This window comes from Pimephales promelas, chromosome 16 (genome assembly GCF_988280905.1).
Source record: "Pimephales promelas chromosome 16, fPimPro1.hap1.1, whole genome shotgun sequence".
Taxonomy (NCBI): domain Eukaryota; kingdom Metazoa; phylum Chordata; class Actinopteri; order Cypriniformes; family Leuciscidae; genus Pimephales; species Pimephales promelas.
In genome coordinates this window covers 11609178-11631273 of record NC_142784.1, presented here as the reverse complement: position 1 = coordinate 11631273, position 22096 = coordinate 11609178, and the positions used below count along the sequence as shown (strand labels likewise).

The window sequence follows — 22096 nt, the reverse complement described above, 5'->3', positions numbered from 1 at the left end:
ACAGAGCTTTTTTAATCTTTTAGGGTTGCATCTTGTGATATCACATCCTGTTTTTTGTTGTTTTTTTGGATCATTTAGATGTCTTTGGTTCTTGTTTGATTCGAAACGCACAGCATTGGTTTGGAAGTGGAACGAGACAAACCTTTTCGGGGGTCTCGGTTTGCTTGTTCGGTGCGCACCAATTTCAAATAGCAACGTTCACACTTATTCAAATGAACCGCACTAACAGAGCAATCGCACCATAGTTCGTTTTAAAGGGGTCATGAACTGACTTTTCAAATTTTATTATATCGTTGTCTGAGGTAAACTTATGACGTTCGTTTGGTTTTTGCATTCAAAAACATCCAAATGAATAAGTAATATGCTATTTTGTACCCTAGTTTTGAGCCTAGCTGAAAAACGCTCTGTTTTTATGGGCGTTTCGCACTGAAGCCTTGGAAGTAAACGCCCACTGCTGTGAGTGGATAACAGTTTTGCATATTATAATGAATTTCAACTCACCCGTCGATGCACTTGGGGGAAATTGTTTTAAAAACATCCAATGTTGTAAAATGGCAACCGGAATGATTCGCCCATACATGTTCGACCCAGAGTCCGTGTGTTGCACCAATCCTGTCAGATCCAATATAGACGGCACAGCACCAATCTTTACTCTTAATCGGTCTGCAAATCCAGTCTTGTTTACAAAACAATCCTCAGTGAAATGAAGTGAACAGACCAACAATATCGATCCGGTTTGTCATCACGAGGTAGGCCTCTGTTATTTAGCTATGCGTGTAATGCGCGAATCGGTGGGCGGATCTAAACTGGCCGTGTTGAAGTAGGCGTCGATCATCGTTTTATCCTCTTTGTCGTCATAGTTCCCCACTTTGAAAAACGAGTTGTTTGCTGAGCCTGGTGTCGATAAAAGCTTTGACAGGATATTCTTATAATATGATGACCTCTTAGATCATCATAAAATTCATCACCCCTTTAATCGAACCAAACATGCCAAGTGTGAACACACCCTTAGAGTTGTTTAAGGAGCTGTCAGCTTACGTCCTGTTCACATTTGGTATTATAATTTGTCTCAGATGATCACCTGTATATAGCACCTGTCCCCTTGTTTTGGGATCACCCGAAACGGATGTTAAGACCAGGTCAGTAATACGTTTGAACATACGGCCGTGTTCGACTGCTGAACTGTAAACTGAGAGAGGAGAAGTGTCTTCCTCTCCCTCACTGTGCAGTGACAGATGACTGAGCTGTCGGGGCTCTCCATACGGCTGCTGACAGGACTGTATTTCACTATAGTGGTCACCACAGCGCTCCTGTTCTTTACATGGAGTCGTTGCGGAGCAGTGCAGGACAAAAAAACTGGCTGCTCTTTTCCATGCAATGAAAGAGAATTGAGAGTCAAGCTGTCAAACCCTAAAATTAGGGGTGTGCAAAAAAATCGATTCACATTTGAATCGCGATTCAATCTTTACCGATTCAGAATCGATTAATAGAATTCCAAAAATCGATTCATATATATAGGCTATATTTTTTAATGGCGTGCAGGGGCGGAGTGGCAATCGGGTGAGTCGGGACTTTTACCGGTGGTCCGGTAGTGTTTCTATGGTTTCGAGGCTGCGAGGGCCGGTCTGATAAAAGTTATTGCAAGTTCTTGCCGCCCGCTGGTCAAACTGTGCAGCCCGTAAATAAATGCATCGATCCGCAGATCTGTTTGAGTTCTGTAGATCTTTTGCCAAGCGTGTCAGAGGTGACGGGTTCTAAACCGCACTCGTATAGTTTTTTCTCTCTCTCATCAAAACCGAATATGTTCATCACGTTTGTGTGCATTTTATTTTGTGATTTCACCGGAGTCTCCACAACGAGAGAAGACTGCGCGAGCCACAGAGAACACTGTATATCCATAACACTGATCGCAGCGGACACGAGCGCTCAGCTTGATTTCAAAAACAACAGGTCTCTTATTTAATAGCGACCTAAATGAATGCTCTGCTAGTTAACTGGAGATACCCGCAAATTACGCGCCTATGAACGACTTCACTGGATCTAAACAAATCAATCTAACCATAGATGTTACCAGTAGCGGTGGCTTTTTTAAATCTATTTAAAATATTTTCGCAAGGGTTCTATGAAATTAGTATATATTTTTAGGAAGTTCAATGTGCCCAGTCGAGTTCACATTTCAACAGTCAACCTGGTAGCTGAAGTTGGCCTACTCCTTAAACCACATTTAGCATAATTGTTTGTTTGATCTGACTACAGCACTTTAAAGCTAAATGTAAAAGCTTTTTATTTAAGTTTTATTTTAAACTTGAATTAAACGTATTTAAAAGCTGGCCAAAGCTTGGCACTTCGCACTTATTAGTTGCAAAAGTTTTTATTTTTGTATGAAGACATATAAAGTAATATCAAACTTTTCTTTTAAATTATGTCTACTGCAATCAATCACATAGGAAAAAGTAAACTACATTTATACAGACCTGCGAATCGTTTTTTGAATCGAGAATCGTTTTTGAATCGAATCTCGAGACAAAAAATCGGTATCGAATCGAATCGTGACATTTTCTGAATCGTGCACCCCTACCTAAAATGTACAAAAAGCACCATGAAAATTATCCATAAGACACATGTGCCACAAATTGATATCGTACAACCTCAACAGCGCATTGACAAACATTATTTTTCAAAAAAAAAAAGGTTTTGTTTGCAAAAATGTCATTATTTTAATTAGGCCTTTTTTCTTCATTATAATATCACAATTTTTCATTTATGTTCTAGAGAAAAATCTAAACAAATTTGCATTAAAAGGTAGCCTGGGTTTCCCCATTCTGTTTTATTCGTGCTGCTAGGCAGTCTGGATACCATGAACCAAATTTTCCCCTGAAAAAGGGAACCAATCACAGAACGGGGAGGGAGCACAGGCGCATTTGATAGGCGTACACATAGATATCTATATAAAGGCTAGATGTCTCACGGCGGAGTATTTATCGCCATCTTGTCATAGACAGGCTTTCTGGCGGGCTCTGTGGTATCTGATGTAAGAAATACTCTTATCTCGTTTAAATCTTAACGGATTTACGAACGGTTTGGTTTCTTACAAACGTTATTAACGTGGCTATAATCCTGGATGATTATTTATTTATACACGTATTATTCATAAGTATGCTGTGTCATAACTACATCTCTGCCGTTTATAACAAACCAGACCGTTTGAAAATCGGTAGAAAATTGAGCAAGTTACGGTGATTTAAAAAGTACATACCATTAAAACAATGTTACCAGTGAGCGAGCTGCCTGTGACAAGATGGCCGCCAGGTGCTGACGTCGACCTCCATTGGCCAGCAGCGCAGACGAGATATTTAGCCTTTATATAGATATCTATGGATGTACAGGCCCATTTGATAGACATTCGTAGCACCCAATAGTATGGGCATTCATAAACCACGCCTCAAATAAGAGAAAATTAACATGTGGTTTCCAGACCACGTTTCATTCTCAATGATACGTGGTCTGGCGTTAGCCAGGCTAATTAAAGGGTATGCATGTATTTATTAATTAAAAGTAAAATATTCATGCATTTATTGAATGAAATGTGTGAATATTAATAGACCCAGTGCCCTTTAAATATTATATATATTTGCTTTTACCGTATTAATTGACATTTAAAATGAGCTTTTATTTTTATATTTTCCCATTTTTAAATTAATTTATATTTTTTATTGGGTTTCAAAATGTCTATTTATAACATTTTCAGTTTTAGTCATTTTAGACTTCAGTTTCCAAGTCAACATCTCTAGTTTTTGTTCAGGTTTTCTATTTATATTTTATTCTACAGTATGTCAAATTTATTTCAAATAATTAAAAAATGATTTATAATATTTTTAAATTATATTTACCAAAAACAAAAAATAGCTTCATATCATTGCCCCTCTAACAAAATTGATCAGTTTCGCGTCAAGCCTAACAACACCCTTTTTATTTATAATAAAATGACTATTGCACGGCCTCTCTGCTTATTGCTTTAATACAATACATTCCCATCGGGCCCAGAGCTTTTTCTGCCCAAGCTGATTTTATAATAAATATGTCAATTACAGGCAAAACACTTCTATACATCAGAGAAAGAGCTTTGAACCGCTTTAATGATCCACCTTCACCTCTCGCTTTCTCGAACCCGTTCAATTCGCTTCCATAAAACGGAAAGCTGAAAGCACGGTCCATAAATCAGCTATGAAACACATTTTCCCCACTACTGCTCCTTTCATTTTAGGGTTGGCTGTGCAATAACAATCCCCCTATGTCAGCGCGGTTCATTTTGTGGAGTGCTGAGTGTGAGGTGGAACAGCGGTGTGTGGCGCTGAAAACAAGGACTTAACAACCCAAAGCGCTGAAATAACACTTCCTGCCTGTCCTTTAGCAGGGCCAGACTTCCTGTTTGCCTGAAATAAATCTTAGCTTAAGCTGGACATTCCGCCGTGAGCTGGTGTTTCTCTCTCTCTCTCTATCTATCTATGTTTCAGCAAGCTCTCTCTTCCTCTGCTTCTGTTGTATTGTCTCGTTCTCTCTCGGGCCGCTCGACTACCCCATGGGTGACAGAGCTGTGAGTGAAAGAGGTTAAAGAGAGCTAAAATAGAGGGCTGGAGATCAGGTCACTGAGAGATAAGACCTCCTGAACGTGGGTAATTGAAAAGTTTAGAAGGACAGAAAGGGAAAGGAAGAGCTGGTAAACGATAAGACAAAGACAAACACAGCACATGGCCAGGCGCAAATGAAGAGGCGGAATCACACAAGACTGACTGCTCGTCATGTCATACCTTCAACAAGCTCTCCTTTCAGGAAACATTTGCATTCGTCAATAACTTGTACGATTTTCTTAATGAGATGATTACTTTTATTCAACAAGGATCCATTAAATTGATCAAACGTGACAGTGAAGGCATTTATAATGTTGTAAAAATATTTCTATTTAAAATGAATGCTGTTATTTTTAACTTTCAATTCAAGGAATCCTGAAAAAAACTGTTTTCAACATCGATAATAATAAGAAATCAACATAGAATGAGTTGTGAAGTATCATGTGGCACTGAAGACTGGAGTAATGATGCTGAAAATCCAGCTCTGATCACAGCAATAAATTACATTTTAAAATTGTGATATTTTTTCACAATTGCTGTTTTTTATCTAATAGCCTTGGTAAGCAAAACAAAACTCAAAAATCATACCAAAACTATTGAACGGTAGTGTATAATTAATCAATATTAGATATTTAATTGCGCAAATAATTTATGGAGTTTGCGAAGGTATGACACCACTTATTAAGGCTTAAAATATTAAAGATTCAATAGTACTCTGTTGTTCATATAAAAGTATTTATGGTCATTTTTGGCCTTTAGGTCATTTTTCCAAACAATCTTTCAGTAACGTTACTTTACAAATTAGTCAGAATGTAATGTAATGTCTCTAAATATATCAACGCATTCTCATCCCAAAGCGCCATATACAACGCTTTTGCAAAAGCGTAAATATCCAACGCACATGGCACCCTTTAACGTCTAATGAGATGCTTCGGTTATGGTTAAGTTTAGGTATGGTATAGGGTAAGGGTTAGACCACTAGGGGGCGCCTTCTGCCCAAATATATCTGCGTCTCATTTGACGTTAAAGGGTGCCATGTGCGTTGGATATTTACGCTTTTGCAAAAGCGTCCTATATGGCGCTTTGGGATGAGAACGGGCTGAATATATATATGCCTGGGAACAGAAATCGCCTGCATGAGAAGGTAACCATAACAACAGCTGCTTGATCACTGTCTGCAAGGTACTTTAACATCATTATACAGTTGTACATCATTGTGCCGTCATTATAAACCAGTTTTGGGGAAAGTTACTTTTAAAAAGTAACGTGTTACTCCCTAAAAAGTAATTAATTGCGTTACTTACCCTAGTGAAAAATAAATGTATTAAATCATGTATTTGAAATACATTTATTTTATGCTAAGTATATTATAAATACATTTACATATTTATGTACTTAATATAAATACCGTGCAATTGTACGTTTGATGTACCAAATAGATATGCTTAAAGTCTGCTAAATTGGAACAACTAATTTTGTACTCAATGTACTTTAGTTATCTGGGAGTAATGCTGAAGTTCAACTAAAGCAGCGCAGTCTCATCCCAAGACGTCATATAACTGACGTTTTGGGACGTCTTTTGATCATACGTCAATATCCGCCTTTTTAGGGTACCCTTAAACGTCGGTAGATGAGGTTATCGGAACCTAACTCTACCCCAGACCTAAACCTACCCCGTCAACTAACCGACGTTAAAGGTAAAGCGTCAGTTGTATGACGGCCCGGGATCGTCATGTAACCGACATTTAAGGGTACCCTAAAAAGGCAGATATTGACGTATGGTCAAAAGACGTCCCAAGACGTCAGTTATATGACATCTTGGGATGAGACTGTGTTAACTAAAGATATATTTAAGAATATTTGATTGTACTAAAGTGGAACTATTACAAGTATACTTTACGTACACTTTAAATATATTGCATTTAAATTATACAGTGATCATACCATATTTACAAATAGTGATATTTACACACCCTATGGAAAGTGCCAAAACCACTACCCCTTCCCAGTAAGTTGAACAGACCTCCATACCTGGTGGGACGGAGGGACAAAACTTTACAAGGGTAAGGTTGATAGCTGTTGTTCCTGTCTAATTCACCTAATTCAGCCATGAATGGTTGGATAACACTGCGGAGGCATGCCGGGTCCAGATGGAAAGGGGCGCTATAGAGACCACATCCTGCCTATGTGGAAGATACAAATATAAACGGACCCTCGGGACAGTCCCATGGGTCACATATGGAAGATCTCTATGGAACCATTATTGATGCAGAGACGGGGCAAAGCGGAACCTGCCCAGGGAAAGACACAGGTTTACTGACAGGGTAACCGTACCATGGAAGAACACACATATGGGACCAGGTGCCCAGTACAGGTGCTGACCAACCAGGTATTCATCTCAAGTACTGGGCTTGGCTTCTGACGCTTGAATAGGGCACTTGTATCCCCCTGAGAAGGGAATGGCACTGCAAGTGAGACACCTAGGTAGCCCTCCTGCACATTACCTGTTTGTACTCAAAACACGGGAGAAACCGGCTCCACTCTGAGATTGTAGAGTCTCGTGATGGGATAGGTGTCGTCTAGCCTGCAGCTCTGCAGATGTCTGCCAGGAGGAGGCAAAGACGAGGCAACTCTGTGTGGAGTGAGCTCTCACCCCAAGGGGGCATGGCTCGCACTGGAATTGGTACGCCAGGGTGATGGCATCCACTATCCAGTAGGCCAGCCTTTCCCTTCTGCTGACCTCCAAAGCAGACATGAGCTGTCCTCAGCTTCTTAAGCTTCGCGTGCCAAAGACTTAGATGTGCAGAGCACGAACAGTGCTTGTAAGTTCAACACCTGGTCCCGGAAAAGAGTGGTGGTAACTTTAGCACATATCCAGGCCGAAGTCTCAGGATTACATGAGGGTCATCCGGTTCAAATTCCAGGCATGTTTGTTATGTTATGTTTGGACTCTTGATAGATGTGAGCGCAGTCATGAAGACTGGAGAGACAAGATCTTAACCTCAACTGACTGTAAAGGCGCTCTCTGTAGGGCTGTATGTACCAAAGAGAGGTCCCAAGAGGGGATGAAGCGTGGCCGAGAAGGACTTAGCCTCCGAGCACCTCTCAGATGATTAGGTCGTGCTTTCCCAAAGACCTACCTAAGAAACTGCATTGTGATGCGGTCTGATAGCAGCCGCGTACACTTTCAAAGTGAAAGAAGACAGCCTTCATTCCTGCAGGAAGGAAAGCGCAGAACTGATCGGGCATTTACAGGTCGCTTTTGGGAAGAACACTAATCAACGAACAGACTCCACTTCAAGGCTCACCTAGTAGAGGGGGCTCTGGCTTGAGGGATAAGGTCTACCACCACCTGTGGTAGGCTACTTAAGCCTCCCATGTCCCGTCCAGAAGCCACACGGGGAGGTTGCAGAGATCTGGACGTGGGTGCCACAAGGTACCCCGTCCCAGAGAAAGTAGGTCCTTCCTCAAGGGAATCCACCAATTGATCTGAAATGACTCAATATCAGCTTGACCACCTGGGGGTGGAGTCTCCATTCTCCCGGGAATGTAAGATATGGTGAGAGTGCATCAGCTCTCAAGAGGAGGAGATGGTGATCAAATTGGGACATGCGATGTGAAAGTAGACCACCTGATCATGGATGTATGCCACCATGATCCCCACGTTGTCCGTGCATGTGTTTGCACGCACAGGGAGTGGAGCGGAAGGACAGAAGAAGGTTTGGGCAGTAAAAGATCCACAACTCCTCATGCACCTCCTACAGTGCAGCACATCTCACTCATCAATGTCCATTGGCTTGTTTTGTTACCACTTGAAGGGGATTGGGGTCCCAAGTAGAGATGTATGTCTCGAGACCGGTCTCGAGGCCAATTTTACATGGTCTCGGTCTTGTCACGGCCTTTGGTCTTGTCTTGTTCTCTGACCTCTCGGTCTTGTCTAGGTCTCTCTGTCTCAGACCGGCATAGTGGTCGGGGGATTTAGCAATACAATACTACAATATCCACGAAAATATCCACAGCGAATTGAAGCGTGCGTCCGAGTGAAGACAGTGTGGTGTGCACAAGCCACATAAGAAAACACCGTATCCACGCCACTGATCGCAGCGGCAACGAGCACTTTGATCACTTGATTTAAAAACCACTTATCATGTATTAATATTTAGTAAAACACATATCAGTGGCATGATGGGTTTTAACTACATTCGTGAGATTTTGGGTAACTGCACAACTGACAGATTGACTTTGAGCGTACCACCAATGAGTGTGCGTGTCCGTATGTGTGCGTAACCATAGTGACAAAACGACTAACTTTCGGATCCTGCACTTAAGTTTATATTTTCGTTTTTAAAAATATAATTGTGTATTTAAAATTTACAGAATGAATTCATTTGGAGACTTCGAAATCAGCAGAGATAGGCACGCAATGCAAAATCTTACAAGTTACTGCTTAGGTTCAGCAACACTAGTCTGTTTTTTCCCCTCCGGTCTCAACTTGGTCTCGGCATTGATCTCGACTTGGTCCGTCTTGGTCTTGTCTTGGTCTCGATACTCTCTGGTCTTAGTCTTGGTTTAGGTGGTCTTGACTACAAGTCTAGTCCCAAGTGAGATCCCACAATGTCAGTCTGTCTGAATGTCAAGCTTGGCTGACTGATAGGGAACTCATTTAAAGAAAGGGGAATAACATCACCCATCACAACAGGAAAAAAATTATTCGGATATGACTCAGTATATTTTGAGTGCTCCAAAACAATATGAAGTATTCAATACAAGTTATTTGGCCCCTTTCGAACAGTATACGGCCAGCAATGCATCACAGTATGAATCATAAAAGCACCCAACAATGAATCACTTGCTGTTTTCAGCATGATGAACAAGGACATGTCAAAGGGGGATGTCAGACAGACAGATACATCTATAATCTAAAAGTTTAAACATGAAAGGGAAAAATGAGGATAGTCTTTGTACTTTCAACAATTCACTCATGTCATGATGAGCAATTTTCAAATGACTCATCGTTCTGTCTAACGTTTTTTAGCCAAAAGAACACAACAAACACCACAGCAGGAACAACCTGATCCCCTGTATTTAGTTCAAATGAACCTGTTCAAGAAACACGGTAATACCTTTTTGGTAGTAATATGCAGCTGAATTGAAACTAAAATGAATTCAAATCCACTACAACGCCTGAGTAATGTGTCCATTAGTTTGACAGAGGAGGTTTTTCATTAGGTTTTATTGGTTCAATTCCATCTGGCAAACACATACACACAAACACACACACACACAATAAATGAATTATCAATGCCTGTTTATCTTTTTTTTTCTGTGAAAACAAATACACATGCTGGTACATTTGTAATCCAGAGACATTATTAAGAAAGACCATATTTTGAGAAAAAGAATCATGTATATAAATCGTATTTGCATATTAAAGAAATATTTAATACACATGAATATTTAATAAATGTTTTACAATACAATAACATTTGAGACATTTGGACAAATGATCACACAATAACTTCTTCCTGAATCCTAAGTGCATGGAGTGATTTGATAGACATGTGTAAACAGACCAAATTATAAATCATATTCACTGTTTAATTGATGAACCGGTTAATCCGGTTCATGAATCAGATGGAATCGAACCGGTTAAAACAAAATAATTAACAGGCTCAATGGTCCATTCTTGAGTTCAACAGAGGTGAAGATTGTCAGTAAATAATTATACTTTTCTCTATGATCTGATTATAAAAAGCTGCATAAAGATTCCTTAAATCTTCCTCTTGTGTTTTACAAATAAAACAACAACATAAGGGGTTGGAAGGAACAGTGTTATTTTACTATTATTTATATAGGCTACTGTTTAATTAGCTATTATTAATTATTTTTATATTTTCATTTTCAGTCTAGTTTGGTTCAGCAATTTTGTTGAGTGCTTTTGTCATTTTATTTAGCTTTCATATATTTCATTACAGTGTTAGAACTTTTGGTCCCACTTTATATTAAGTGGCTTTACGTACTATGTACTTACATTGAACAATAAGTACAATGTATTATTGTGTTCCTGTTGTATTGTAAAACACTTTTGCTGCTATTGAGGTGTGATACAGGTAAGGTTAGGGACAGGTGTGGTGGTATGGGTCGGTTTAAGGGTAGGTTAAGGTGTGAGGGGAGGGTCAACTGTGTAATTAAATGTAATTACATAAAGTAATTATAGCTGTGTAATTACATGCTGGTATTTTTTAAAATATAAGTACAATGTAAAAACATGTATGTACACAATAACTCCATTGTATTAAATGAATAATTTCAATGTAGTACTTAAAGCCACTTAATATAAAGTGGGACTGAACTTTTTTTTAGTACTTCAATTTAAACTTGTTTTATTTCAGTTAGTTGCCAAAACATTTTTAAGTTTTTCATCATATATTTATATTTCGTTTTATTTCAGCTTTATTAACAAAAAAACTGTTTTCAACATTGATAATAATAATCAGAAGGGTTTCTTGAGCATCAAATCATCATATTAGAATGATTTCTGAAGGATCATGTGACACTAAAGACTGTATGAGTAATAATACTGAAAATTCAGCTTTACCATCTCAGGAATAATTAATATTAAAATAGAAACAGTTATTTTAAATTGTAATAATATTTCACAATATTACTGTTTGTTCTGAATTTTTTTATTAAATAAAAGCAGCCTTGGTGAGTATGACTCCTTTCAAAAACGTTATATATATATATATATATATATATATATATATATTCAAACCTTTGCCAGGTTACATTTACATTATTAATAGTAATAATTTAAGCATTTATGAATTATTGAGTAAACAATGAAAGTGGTGCTCCCTTTCCCCCATAATTCATATGCATTTTCAATTTATAAAATAAAACTTGATGCATTTCTGACCAACTTGCCTGTGACAAATGAACCACTGAATTATAATAGATGAGATTAAATTCTGGAAGGGCTTTCCATACTTCACAATGGGATACATCATCCATCTCTGAAAGAACAAAGATAGACTTCCGAACAAGAGGGCAAGAGGAGGTCTCTAATCAAAGATGCTTTTGGTGACACATAAAGGGCTTATCAAACTCATTATCAGCAAAATGGGCATCAGATGAATCAATGTGAGCCGCAGGGAGGTGTTGTCTTTGCCAAAGCCCCGCTGTTCAGAGCCCTCGCTGCCAGACAGCACTCATTATCACACCACAATACAAATGAAAGAGACTCAATTGGCAAGGACAAGCTGCGGTCCAGTGATTTAACATCAGGGTACTGTTGCGTCTCTCTCTTTCTTTGGGTCGCTCGTTTTTCTCTTAACCCCTGTCTGGTGCTTCATTCAGTCTTGTTCAGTCGTGCATACTTCAATTTAACGCCACGCTTTAACTCATGCGGCTAGTCCGATGTCAAGAGTTCGGTCGCTGCAGTTAACTTCCAGCAACTCTAAACTGAATATTCGATCAACCTTAAATTATGACCACGACCACACTGTCCAACACAGTATTACATGACGATAGGATAATACCATGTTGTTTTAAGACTATATCTCATTTAGTACCCTTTCAATATGTAATTTCATGGTGTCTGGGCATAAATAAATTACAGCAGCAGTACTACAGTACAGTGATGCTAATACTACTGTACTCTGATAAATACCATTGTGCTGAAATTCATAAAACATGGTGTTATCATGGCCCATTCAAGAATATAATGAAGCTACATGGACTTTTTGGTACTTTTTTAGTGATATTAGAGTTCAGTTACACTTTATTTGAAGGTGTTTTTTGTTACGGTGTAAATATACTGAATAATATTAATTAACATGAACATGTACTAGGGTTATGATTAGGTTTAGTTTCTTGTAATTATGCATAATTTACTGTTAATACTACAGTAACAAGGACAATGTAAAAATTCAGTTCTCTAAGTACATTTTATCAAATAAATACCATAGTAATTCCATGTTTTTTTTACGGTAAAACTGTTACTATCAGAATACTATGATCTTCTTAAAATGGTAAATATATATATATATATATATATATATATATATATATTTTAAAATCATATGCTTGTTGTGGACATAATATAGTTCTCAAAAGTACCTTGCTAAATATAATTTAGGGACAAACTGTCATGGTTAACAAAAGTAATAACACTAATAAAAAAAATTAAAAAAAAGCACTGTCACGGTAATGGTATCTATGGAAGCTTGTTTCCGCCACAGAATGAAAAATAAAAAAGGTAATTGCGACTTTTTATCTCACAATTCGGATTTTTTTTTTTCACAATTGTGAGTTTACATCTCGCAATTCTGACTTTATTTCTCAGAATTGCGAGATGTAAAGTCAGAATTGTGAGAAAAAAAGTCTGAATTATAAAAGTCCGAATTAGAAAAAAAGTCCTTTATATCAGCGTGATATAAAGTCACAATTGCATGATATAAAGTCACAATTGTGTATTATAAAGTCATAATTGCGAGATATAAAGTCACAATTGCGAGATATAAAGTCACAATTGTGAGATATAAAGTCAGAATTGCGCGATATAAAGTCACAATTGTGAGATATAAAGTCACAATTGTGTGATATAAAGTCACAATTGCGTGATATAAAGTCAGAATTGTGAGATATAAAGTCACAATTGCGATATAAAGTCGCAATTGCGTGTTATAGTTAGAATTGCGAGATATAAAGTCGCAATTGCGTGTTAGTATAGTCAGAAATGCATGATATAAAGTCAGTATTGTGAGATATAAACTATTCTGAGGGCCTGGTAACTCACAATTGCGAGCTTATATCTCACAATTCTGAGAAAAGATGTCAGAATTTCGACATGTAAACTCGCAATTGTGAGTTTGCGACTTTTTATCTCACAATCCTGACTTTATAACACGCAATTGTGACTTTATATCTCACAATTCTGACTTCATATCTCGCAATTGTGAGATAAAAAGTCGCAATTATTTTATTTATTTATTTTATTCAGTGGCGGAAACAAGCTTCCATAGGTATCAGACGTTAACACTGTGGTAATCTTAAATATACCGTGGTACAAAGGAAACATTTCATATTATCAATGCTACTCAATATTTTTATATTTTTTGATTTCTATAACATTATACATGTCCTTACTGATCAATTTTAATGCATCCTTACTGAATAAAAGTATCATATAAACTACTTGATCTGTAGTGCACTAGAATAGACGCATTCAAAATGGCCACTCAGCCTGACCAACAAAAACACAACATCAGTTCAATTGACAGAACGACAGTCTCATGATGCAACTAAACAACTAATCGTCAGTTTCCATTGATTGTGAGTGAAAAACTGCTGATGAGGAGTGTGATGCTTGCTTACATCAGCCACGAGGTACTACATCACTCTGTCTGATGAAGGCAGTGCTATGAGCAACATGACAGGAAGTGATGCGTTCAGCAGCCCTGCGGTCCTGTAACCTCCTTGTGTCTGGCTCTCTTAAGTCAAACGCCTCTGTCTGCTAGTTAGAGGCGACAGTGGACACCTCAACTGAGCACATGATGACGCACCTGGAGATGAGGTGAAATCTGCCCTGACACTGTTGGCTTCGAGGACAATTTAATGTCACAATAGTTATGAGTGCAAACCTCACAGGACTTATAAAGGAGGACAGCACGGGAACGCACACGTAAAAAAAACCAAGACAGTATTTTAAATGCATTTGATACGTTTTATGCAAATTGGTCGCATTATTCAGGGGTGCACTGAAATTTCGGCCGCCGAAAATGGCATTATCGGTTTCGGGCCGAAATTAAAAAAAAAAAAATGAATGTCACTCGCCCCTCCCATCAGTGTGCGAGCACTTAAGTTTCACTCAGGGTCGAGCTTTTAAAAAGCAGTGCGTGCGTGAAATGACACAAAAAGAGCTGACAGAGATTGAAACTTCTGGAGAAGGAAGAGACTCGACAGGGAGTGCAGCGCAAACGACATACACTCCCTCACTTTTTGACGAAATTTTACAGATGAAAAGCATTTTAAAGAGAAACCTGCCTGATTAAATATAAAATGTCTGATTAAATAAACAGCAGTCAAATTTTCTGCGTGTATATTACATTAAAATTGACTTAGCACTGCACAACTGTGTTTCCTATGGCTATAGGCTTACCTGTTGTCTACAGTTTGAGTAAGGATTAAGTTTTATTGCTGTTTTTGCACAGCAATTTAAAATGCAAGTAAAAAAAAATGTTTATATGCAGCGGCAGAATATAGAGGCCCACTGCCATTCTGTGATTTTGTGTGCAGTTATTCAGATAATTGTGGATCTTTTTTGCACAAAAAAAACGTATAATATTATTATTTATATTTATTGTTAAAAATATTCTAGGTGTTGTTATGTTACGGTTAATAAAAGTTAGATTATTCTATTGCATTATAAAGTTTTAAAAGAAGCTATTTTCGGCTTCAGTTTCGGTTTTCGGCCAAGTGCATCCGAAATTTTCTTTTTCGGCCCAGAATTTTCATTTCGGTGCATCACTAGCATTATCATGAATTTAAAAGGGTGAGTGGGACTGAAACACAAAACCATTTCTTTGTTCGAATTCAAAATACATTAATAACCTGCTGAACTTGTTGGTTCAACTCAACTTAACAACTTAACATTTCAAAAAATCTAAACTAAGTTGTAACAGAAAAGCTGCTTTAGGGCCGTCTTTTGCGCGCTCAAGTTCGTTATTTCAAATGTAGGCACGCGGTATGCGCCGCATCGAGATAAAAACATCTTACTGTAACTTTTCAGAATGCCGCAAGCGCACCATAAAGCGCACAGTAGGTCACGTGACAAGAACCAACCGGAGCGCTTTGGAAAAAGGAGAATGCGGCGCGCCCAGCGTTTTCTACGCGTTTTTAGATGCTATATGTGAATCCGGCCTTAAGATGCATTGCTTGTGTTCCTGAATGGTAGAACTTCAGAATAAACTGTAAAAAGTTATATTAGTGTAACGTAACGTTTTTAAGTTGATTCGGTGATATTCAATTATATTTTTCATTTGAATAAAAGTTGCTGCCTTAAATTAAGTACAATCAACTTGGGATGTTCAAGTCAACTTAAATTACATTAACTGACTTAAAATATTGTTGAAAATTGCACAGTTGGTTTTAATGTGAAAACACATGTTGTCATAAATTATTGATAATATATTTTTTTTTTTACAGTGACCATATGAAACACATCATTTAGTACAGTAAGAAACATCAATAATCAAGTATATCTTTTGGGGGGTTTACACAGTTTTAAGATTGGAATGCTTAAAAGTTAAGAAGATGAATCAATTTCCAATTGAAACATGATATTCAACAAGACAAAAAATGTAGCAAAGCTGATTATGTCCATCAGCAAATGTAGAAAGAGGCCGTCATAGCAGAAAGAAAGCAGACGATGTGGAACTAGCAACACCAAGGTTATGTGTTCGAATCCCAGGGAATGCATAAACTGATAAAATGTATATACAATGAATGCCGTGCAAGTCATAAACACTGAAGAAAAGCAAAATCATGAGGCAGAGCAAGTCAAAAATGCAAAAACAAGCATATTTATGATAAATTGCACACATTAATCTAAGAATGTGCATTAAAGTAAATAGGCTCCATTTCAATTTCATGTCATCTTTAAAAAAAGCAATTAGCACGTGTGTTTGCACTAACACAAAGCTAATGAGGATGAAGATGAGCTATTGTCACTATGGCTGACACAAGAGACAAATGAAGTTCATGAAGACAAAGCATTTTTAAACATCATGAGTCCAAGAGCCTGACTGGAATGTTCCTCACTTTGAGCCCCTGCAGTACAAAGAAAACTTCCTTCCCAGACGCCCCACGCAGTATTTGTTTCACCTTCTCTGTCGAAGTGCCACAAGCCCTCAAGACTATCAGAGCAGCAAATAAAAGGCACCTCGCAGGCGAGAACTAAACAAACTGAGTTTGGAATTACAGACCCCAGCCTTCAGTTTCTCAAACTCAATCAGTTTCCCTTCCCTCTCTCCTCGCTGAGGCAAAGGCACCGTGAATTACACCGGCTGGGATCGATGTTCACTGAACTACAGACAAAGAAGAAGGTGCTTGTAACTCCATGACCTCATGATATGAATATGACTTCTACCTTGTGTCTATAGTTTTCAGTTTGAGCACATGGTGGATGAGTGTGTTTGTCTGCAATGTGCTCGGTTTGTGTGTGTGTGTGTGTGTGTTCCTGACTTGTGTCATTTTTGTTTTTTACTGTGTGCCATGTGCTCTTCTGTCAGTCGTTTACACCCGACAGACCTTAGAAGAGATATTTATTAATCGTACAATTTTGGAAACTTTGTTTGTTGTTGTTTTTTTGTTTTTTTGTTTGTTTTTTGTTGTTGTTTTTTGTTTGTTTCTTGTTTCTTTTTGCACTGTATGACTTAACAAACATTTTGTCTGCCTTGTACTTTTGTGCCATTGCCTGAAATAAATAATAATAAAAAAAAATAAAATAAAAAAAAAAATCATTATAACGCACGCAAAGTCAATTTATAAATCAGTTATATCTAGAGCCCGACCGATAAAGGATTTTGAAGGCCGATACTGATACAAATATTTCTGGGTTTTAAAATCCGATATTCCGATATATCGGCCAATATTTTATTTATTTATTTCTTTTTTTTAAACTGCACATGATAGTCACAAATTTTGTCATGCTTATTTGAGTTTAGAGAACTGATTGGGATGTTCTTTTAATTGTTATTCAAGTAATGTATGTCTCGTGACCAACTCAATGAGTGTTGCCAACAGGAACCATGTAGAGTGCCCTCTGGTGGACAAACTATACAACTCCAACACTCATGACATGGTTCAAGCGTGTTTCATCCGTTTTTATTTTATTTTTGAAATATTCATTTATCGGCCATTATAACTGCCGATACCGATAGTTTGGAAAATGCCTAATATCGGCCGATAATATCGGTCTGGCGATATATCGCTCTGGCTCTATTATATACTTATAGTTATATTTGTGTGTAGAATGTACACTACCATTCAAAAGTGTGAGGTCAATAAGAATTTTCTTATTTGAGAAATTAAAACTTTAATTTTGGAGAAATATGAAGCAGCACAACTGTCTTCAACATTGATAATAATCAGAAGTCTAGATCTATCTATCTATCTATCTATCTATCTATCTATCTATCTATCTATCTATCTATCTATCTATCTATCTATATATATATATATATATATATATAAACATAATTTATATTATATATAAATAGAAATATTTTTCTTATATTTATATAATTAAGAAATATTTGCATATATATATATATATAATTCATAATTTATACAGAATTTATAACATATATAAATATAAATATTTTACATATAAATAACACATTTTTCTTTTACATGCATGTGTATTAATATATACAAAATAATAAATAAATATTTAATAATTGTGATTAACTGTTGCCCAGCACTACTTAAAATAGAAAACAGTTAATTTTTATAATAATAATAATTCCCAATATTACTGTATTTTTTTGTCAAATAAATGCAGCCTGGTGAGCAGAAGAGACTCAAGCAAATCTAATCAACCCCAAACGTTTGAACTGTAATTTACTTAGGATGGATATTATTGCTTACCTATCACAAACTTATAACCTTAATTATATTATTTCAAATATTAAAATAAACTGAAATCGGCTTTACACAATAAAACAGTTTTAAACATTTTCAATAAACATGCATCTAAACAACATCTCCCAAAACTTCTCAAATACATGAAATAGTCATATATCACCTTCAAATAAAAGTACCAAACTAAGTATAAAAGACAAAAATAAGAAAATATTTCAGTAAAAAAAAAAAAAGTAATGAGAATAATTGTGGAGAGAGAAAAAAAAAAAACCAAACTAACTAAACAGTATTAAGAATTTTGAGGTAAATCTGTGTGAATTCTTGTGAACACGAATCAATTTTTCCCTTTCAATTTTGGAATAAAATGTGATCGGGACGCGTGTTTGTGAGTTTCCCCTCCAAAACTTCATGTAAACACATCAGACAGTCGGTTTACTCACCTCCAAGGAACTGCATGCCCCCTGCAGCGCGTCCAATGGTTCTGGAGATGAGCTCTGATATGCAGCAGCCCATGAGCGCCGTGAGCGCCACCAGCAACAGCAGGCCGCATCCCACCCCCGTCACCACCGTACAGATCCGCCACTCCACGCTCGGGATGCCCTGAAAGCTCGCGTAGCGCCCGCACTGCTCCAGCATGACCGTAGCCTGCCTCTCCTCGTCCCGCACGGGATACGAGCACCGCCGGAAAGTGCCGAAGGACACCGGCTTATCCATCTGTGAGCCCAGCAGCCAGTAGGGCATGAAGAACCCCACACACGAAGCTGCTGCGCTCAGCAGGGACACCAGAGCCCAGATCATCCCGGTGCACGTCAGGCTGGATGCCATGCTGGGCAAATGTGTTTAAATATTGGACACGCTTCCAGTGGACAGCTTGGGGGAGGGAAGAGAGGATGTCACGAGAAATAGTTCCTTTTCCCTTGTTGGAAAGAGGATGTCTATCTCCATACGGTTTTCACCATGGTTCTGTGTGCCGTCACCTGAGGAAGAAGCATAAGACACACTGTCCCATCAGTCTTCAGGATGTTTCGACTGACATTTAGCAATCAGGAAGAGTCACAATTTCTGTTTTCTGATGCAACAACATTCATATCCTCAACTCTGGCCCTCGAGATCCACTTTCCTGCAGACTCCAGCTCTTGATCTAGTAACCCTGAAGACCTTGATTAGCTTGTTCAGGTGTGTTTGATTATTGGAGCTAAACTTTGCTGGAAATTAAAGGGGCGATAGACTAAACAGTTCCCCCTGTGGTGAAAATCAAGCTTTTAATGTTTTTTTATATGTCTATGTGGTGTTTTTAACATGCTTTAAGTCAAAACATGTGTAAATTCATAAGTCAGCACTATTGCTGAGTTTTTTCTCCATAAAACTGTGAACCAAAAACGAGCTTTGAAATTGTCTAGCTTGTAACCAATCAGGTCAACATGTGATCGTCAACGAGTGGATCTCTGAGCTGGTGTGAGTGAGTGGAGGCGGGGCTCATTTGGATATCCATAGAACCGCGTATACTAAATTACTATTATGAGCAGCTATTGCGTTTCTCAGGAGCTCATTACCCTCCTCCATCCCCAGCTCCTCCTTTCGCCCAGTCAGGATTTGGCATTCTGATTTCCCCAGAATCATAATAAATATTCTCGAATTATGTTGTGTTTTAAAATCTTGAATTAATGATATCTGCATACATTCATGTTGGTTCTGTTCAGTTTAATTGCTGCTCTCCCTGCTCTTATCAATGCTAGTTGGAGAGTTAACAATGCTAGCTAACAATGTTAATGTTACAGGAGTTCTCGCCCAGAACGGAACAATACCGCCAATCCAAACTGTATGCTAATTCTCAATCGTATTTGACGATAGTGGTCCTGACAAAAATACTGTTATCATCTCCATGTAAACTACAAAAACGTGAATTTGTTGAAATGTTGATATTATGCGCATTATGTGTTCAGTCTATTAGGACTGTAGTTTTTATTTACAAAGTGACATCGCCATCTACTGGCCTGGCATGAATAATACAACGTTTTTGGCGTTTTCACAGATCTCTGTGATTGGGGATCTTGACAACGTTTTCGCCTGTACGCCAAAAAACGCAAAGGAAACAAAAAATTGTTTTAGTACATTGTTGTTGTGTGAACATAGTGGACTTAAAAAGCCAGAGATGAGAACCTCGGGTATACTATACTATATACAACTGTTCAAAAGTTATTTTCAAAAGAAAATAATACTTTTATGTAACAAATTTTTCAAAAAAAGTAAATACGTTTATGTTGCGAAATATTTCATTTTCAAATAAAAGTTGTTTGATCCAAAACATCCAAAAAATCCTAAAAAAGTGAAGCCACAACTGTTTTCAACATTGATAATAATCATAAATGGTTCTTAAGCATCAAATCAGTATATTAGGATGATTCTGAAAAAGACTGTGTAAAAATACAGTTAAATAAAAACATGCATAAATAAATAAACAAACAAGTAAACATTTGCATGTATGTTTGTTACTTAGAATATTTAAAATGAATAAATGAATGAATGTTTAATAACATACAGTACCTGAATGAAATTTAACAAATGATTTTAAGCTTCTGAAGTTTAACTTAATGCTTGTTCATCAGTTGTCGTTAATAAAGTTGCCATACTCAACTTCTTTAAAACAGTCAGGAAGAGTGAACATTACTCCATAAGCCTGACTTAAGGCTCAAACATCTAATAATTACACAAAAGATTGCAGAGGGACACTAGCAGGAAAAGAAAAGTTGTAATCTTGATTTTATTAGTCAAACATATATTATTTAATTTGCTAAACGAATAATTTTGAGGCTCGTCGGAAAAACTCCATTGTAACTGCAAATTTTCACTTTTCACAGTAAGAATCTTTACAATAATCAGTAATGGTTAATAAGTCATAGCCTATAGTATGCTTAACAGATCAGCCGTGCTAATGACATAGCCTGTATGAATGACATTATTTAAGGGTGTTAACTGTTAAGGATAATTTAGCTTAATCATATTTATTATGATATGATGGTCTATGTTAGGGGCTAAAACATCTCATTTATAATGTTAGCTACAGAAAAGAAAAAAAGGAAAAAAGTTTTTGGCAAAGCTCCTAAACAGACTGAACTATATTAATAGCCTAGTGTCAATGCTATATTTATGATAAACTCCTGCCATGCAAAAGTCTAGCAAGAAAGACATCATGCAAAACATGAATAACCATATTTAAAAAAACCATATTGTGTCATAACTTACATAGATAGGTCTATATTCTGAATGGTGTGTTAATTCAAACTCCGGTCCAGCTTCATATGGGACCGTGAAGAAGAAATAAACTTTGTCCGCACAACGGGGCGCAACTCGCTATAGGCGCGCAGAAAACGCGGGTTAAATCCCGTTAAATGAGGGTCTGCTGAGGTCTGCCTGCGTCTCTCTGTTTAGTTCACTGTCACTCCTGCAGGAAAGCGCTGAAATAATCCCAGTGTTATTAATAAGAGACGCGAAGTACTGCGCAGTGTGTCCGTATCGCTGCACTGAGCGCAGTGTGTGGCAGCAGTCAGACTCTCGCTCGCTCTCTAACCTACTAGAGGAAGCTCCGCCCAACTGCGATATGCCGCAGAATCACACCGGGGCTAGTTGTCACACGTTTTACTCCAGTTATAGGCTACTTCTTCTAAGGGTCATTTATTTAAAAACCAGTTTCTATACAGACACATGCCTTAAAGTCTTAACTACAAAAAAAAATGTATATCGAACATAACTTTGTTAATGCCCAGCTGAAAAAAGTTGCTGATTAGGCTATAACTTACTGCTGGGAATGTTGTCATGGAATT

At 37.5% G+C, this 22096-nt stretch overlaps 1 protein-coding gene across 1 annotated transcript in view; it reads right to left on the bottom strand.

Moving 5' to 3' along the window:
* The window catches only part of LOC120470621 (LHFPL tetraspan subfamily member 6 protein), a 104776-nt gene extending 82954 nt beyond the window's left edge, over positions 1-21822 (bottom strand). The window contains exons 1-2 of the mRNA XM_039660210.2: positions 21519-21822; positions 18716-19252 (exon numbers count right to left, since the gene is read on the bottom strand). Coding sequence (XP_039516144.1) covers positions 18716-19100 — 385 coding nt within the window. The 5' untranslated portion in view covers positions 19101-19252; positions 21519-21822. The remainder of the gene's footprint in view (positions 1-18715; positions 19253-21518) is intronic.
* Between the last annotated feature and the right edge of the window lie 274 nt (positions 21823-22096).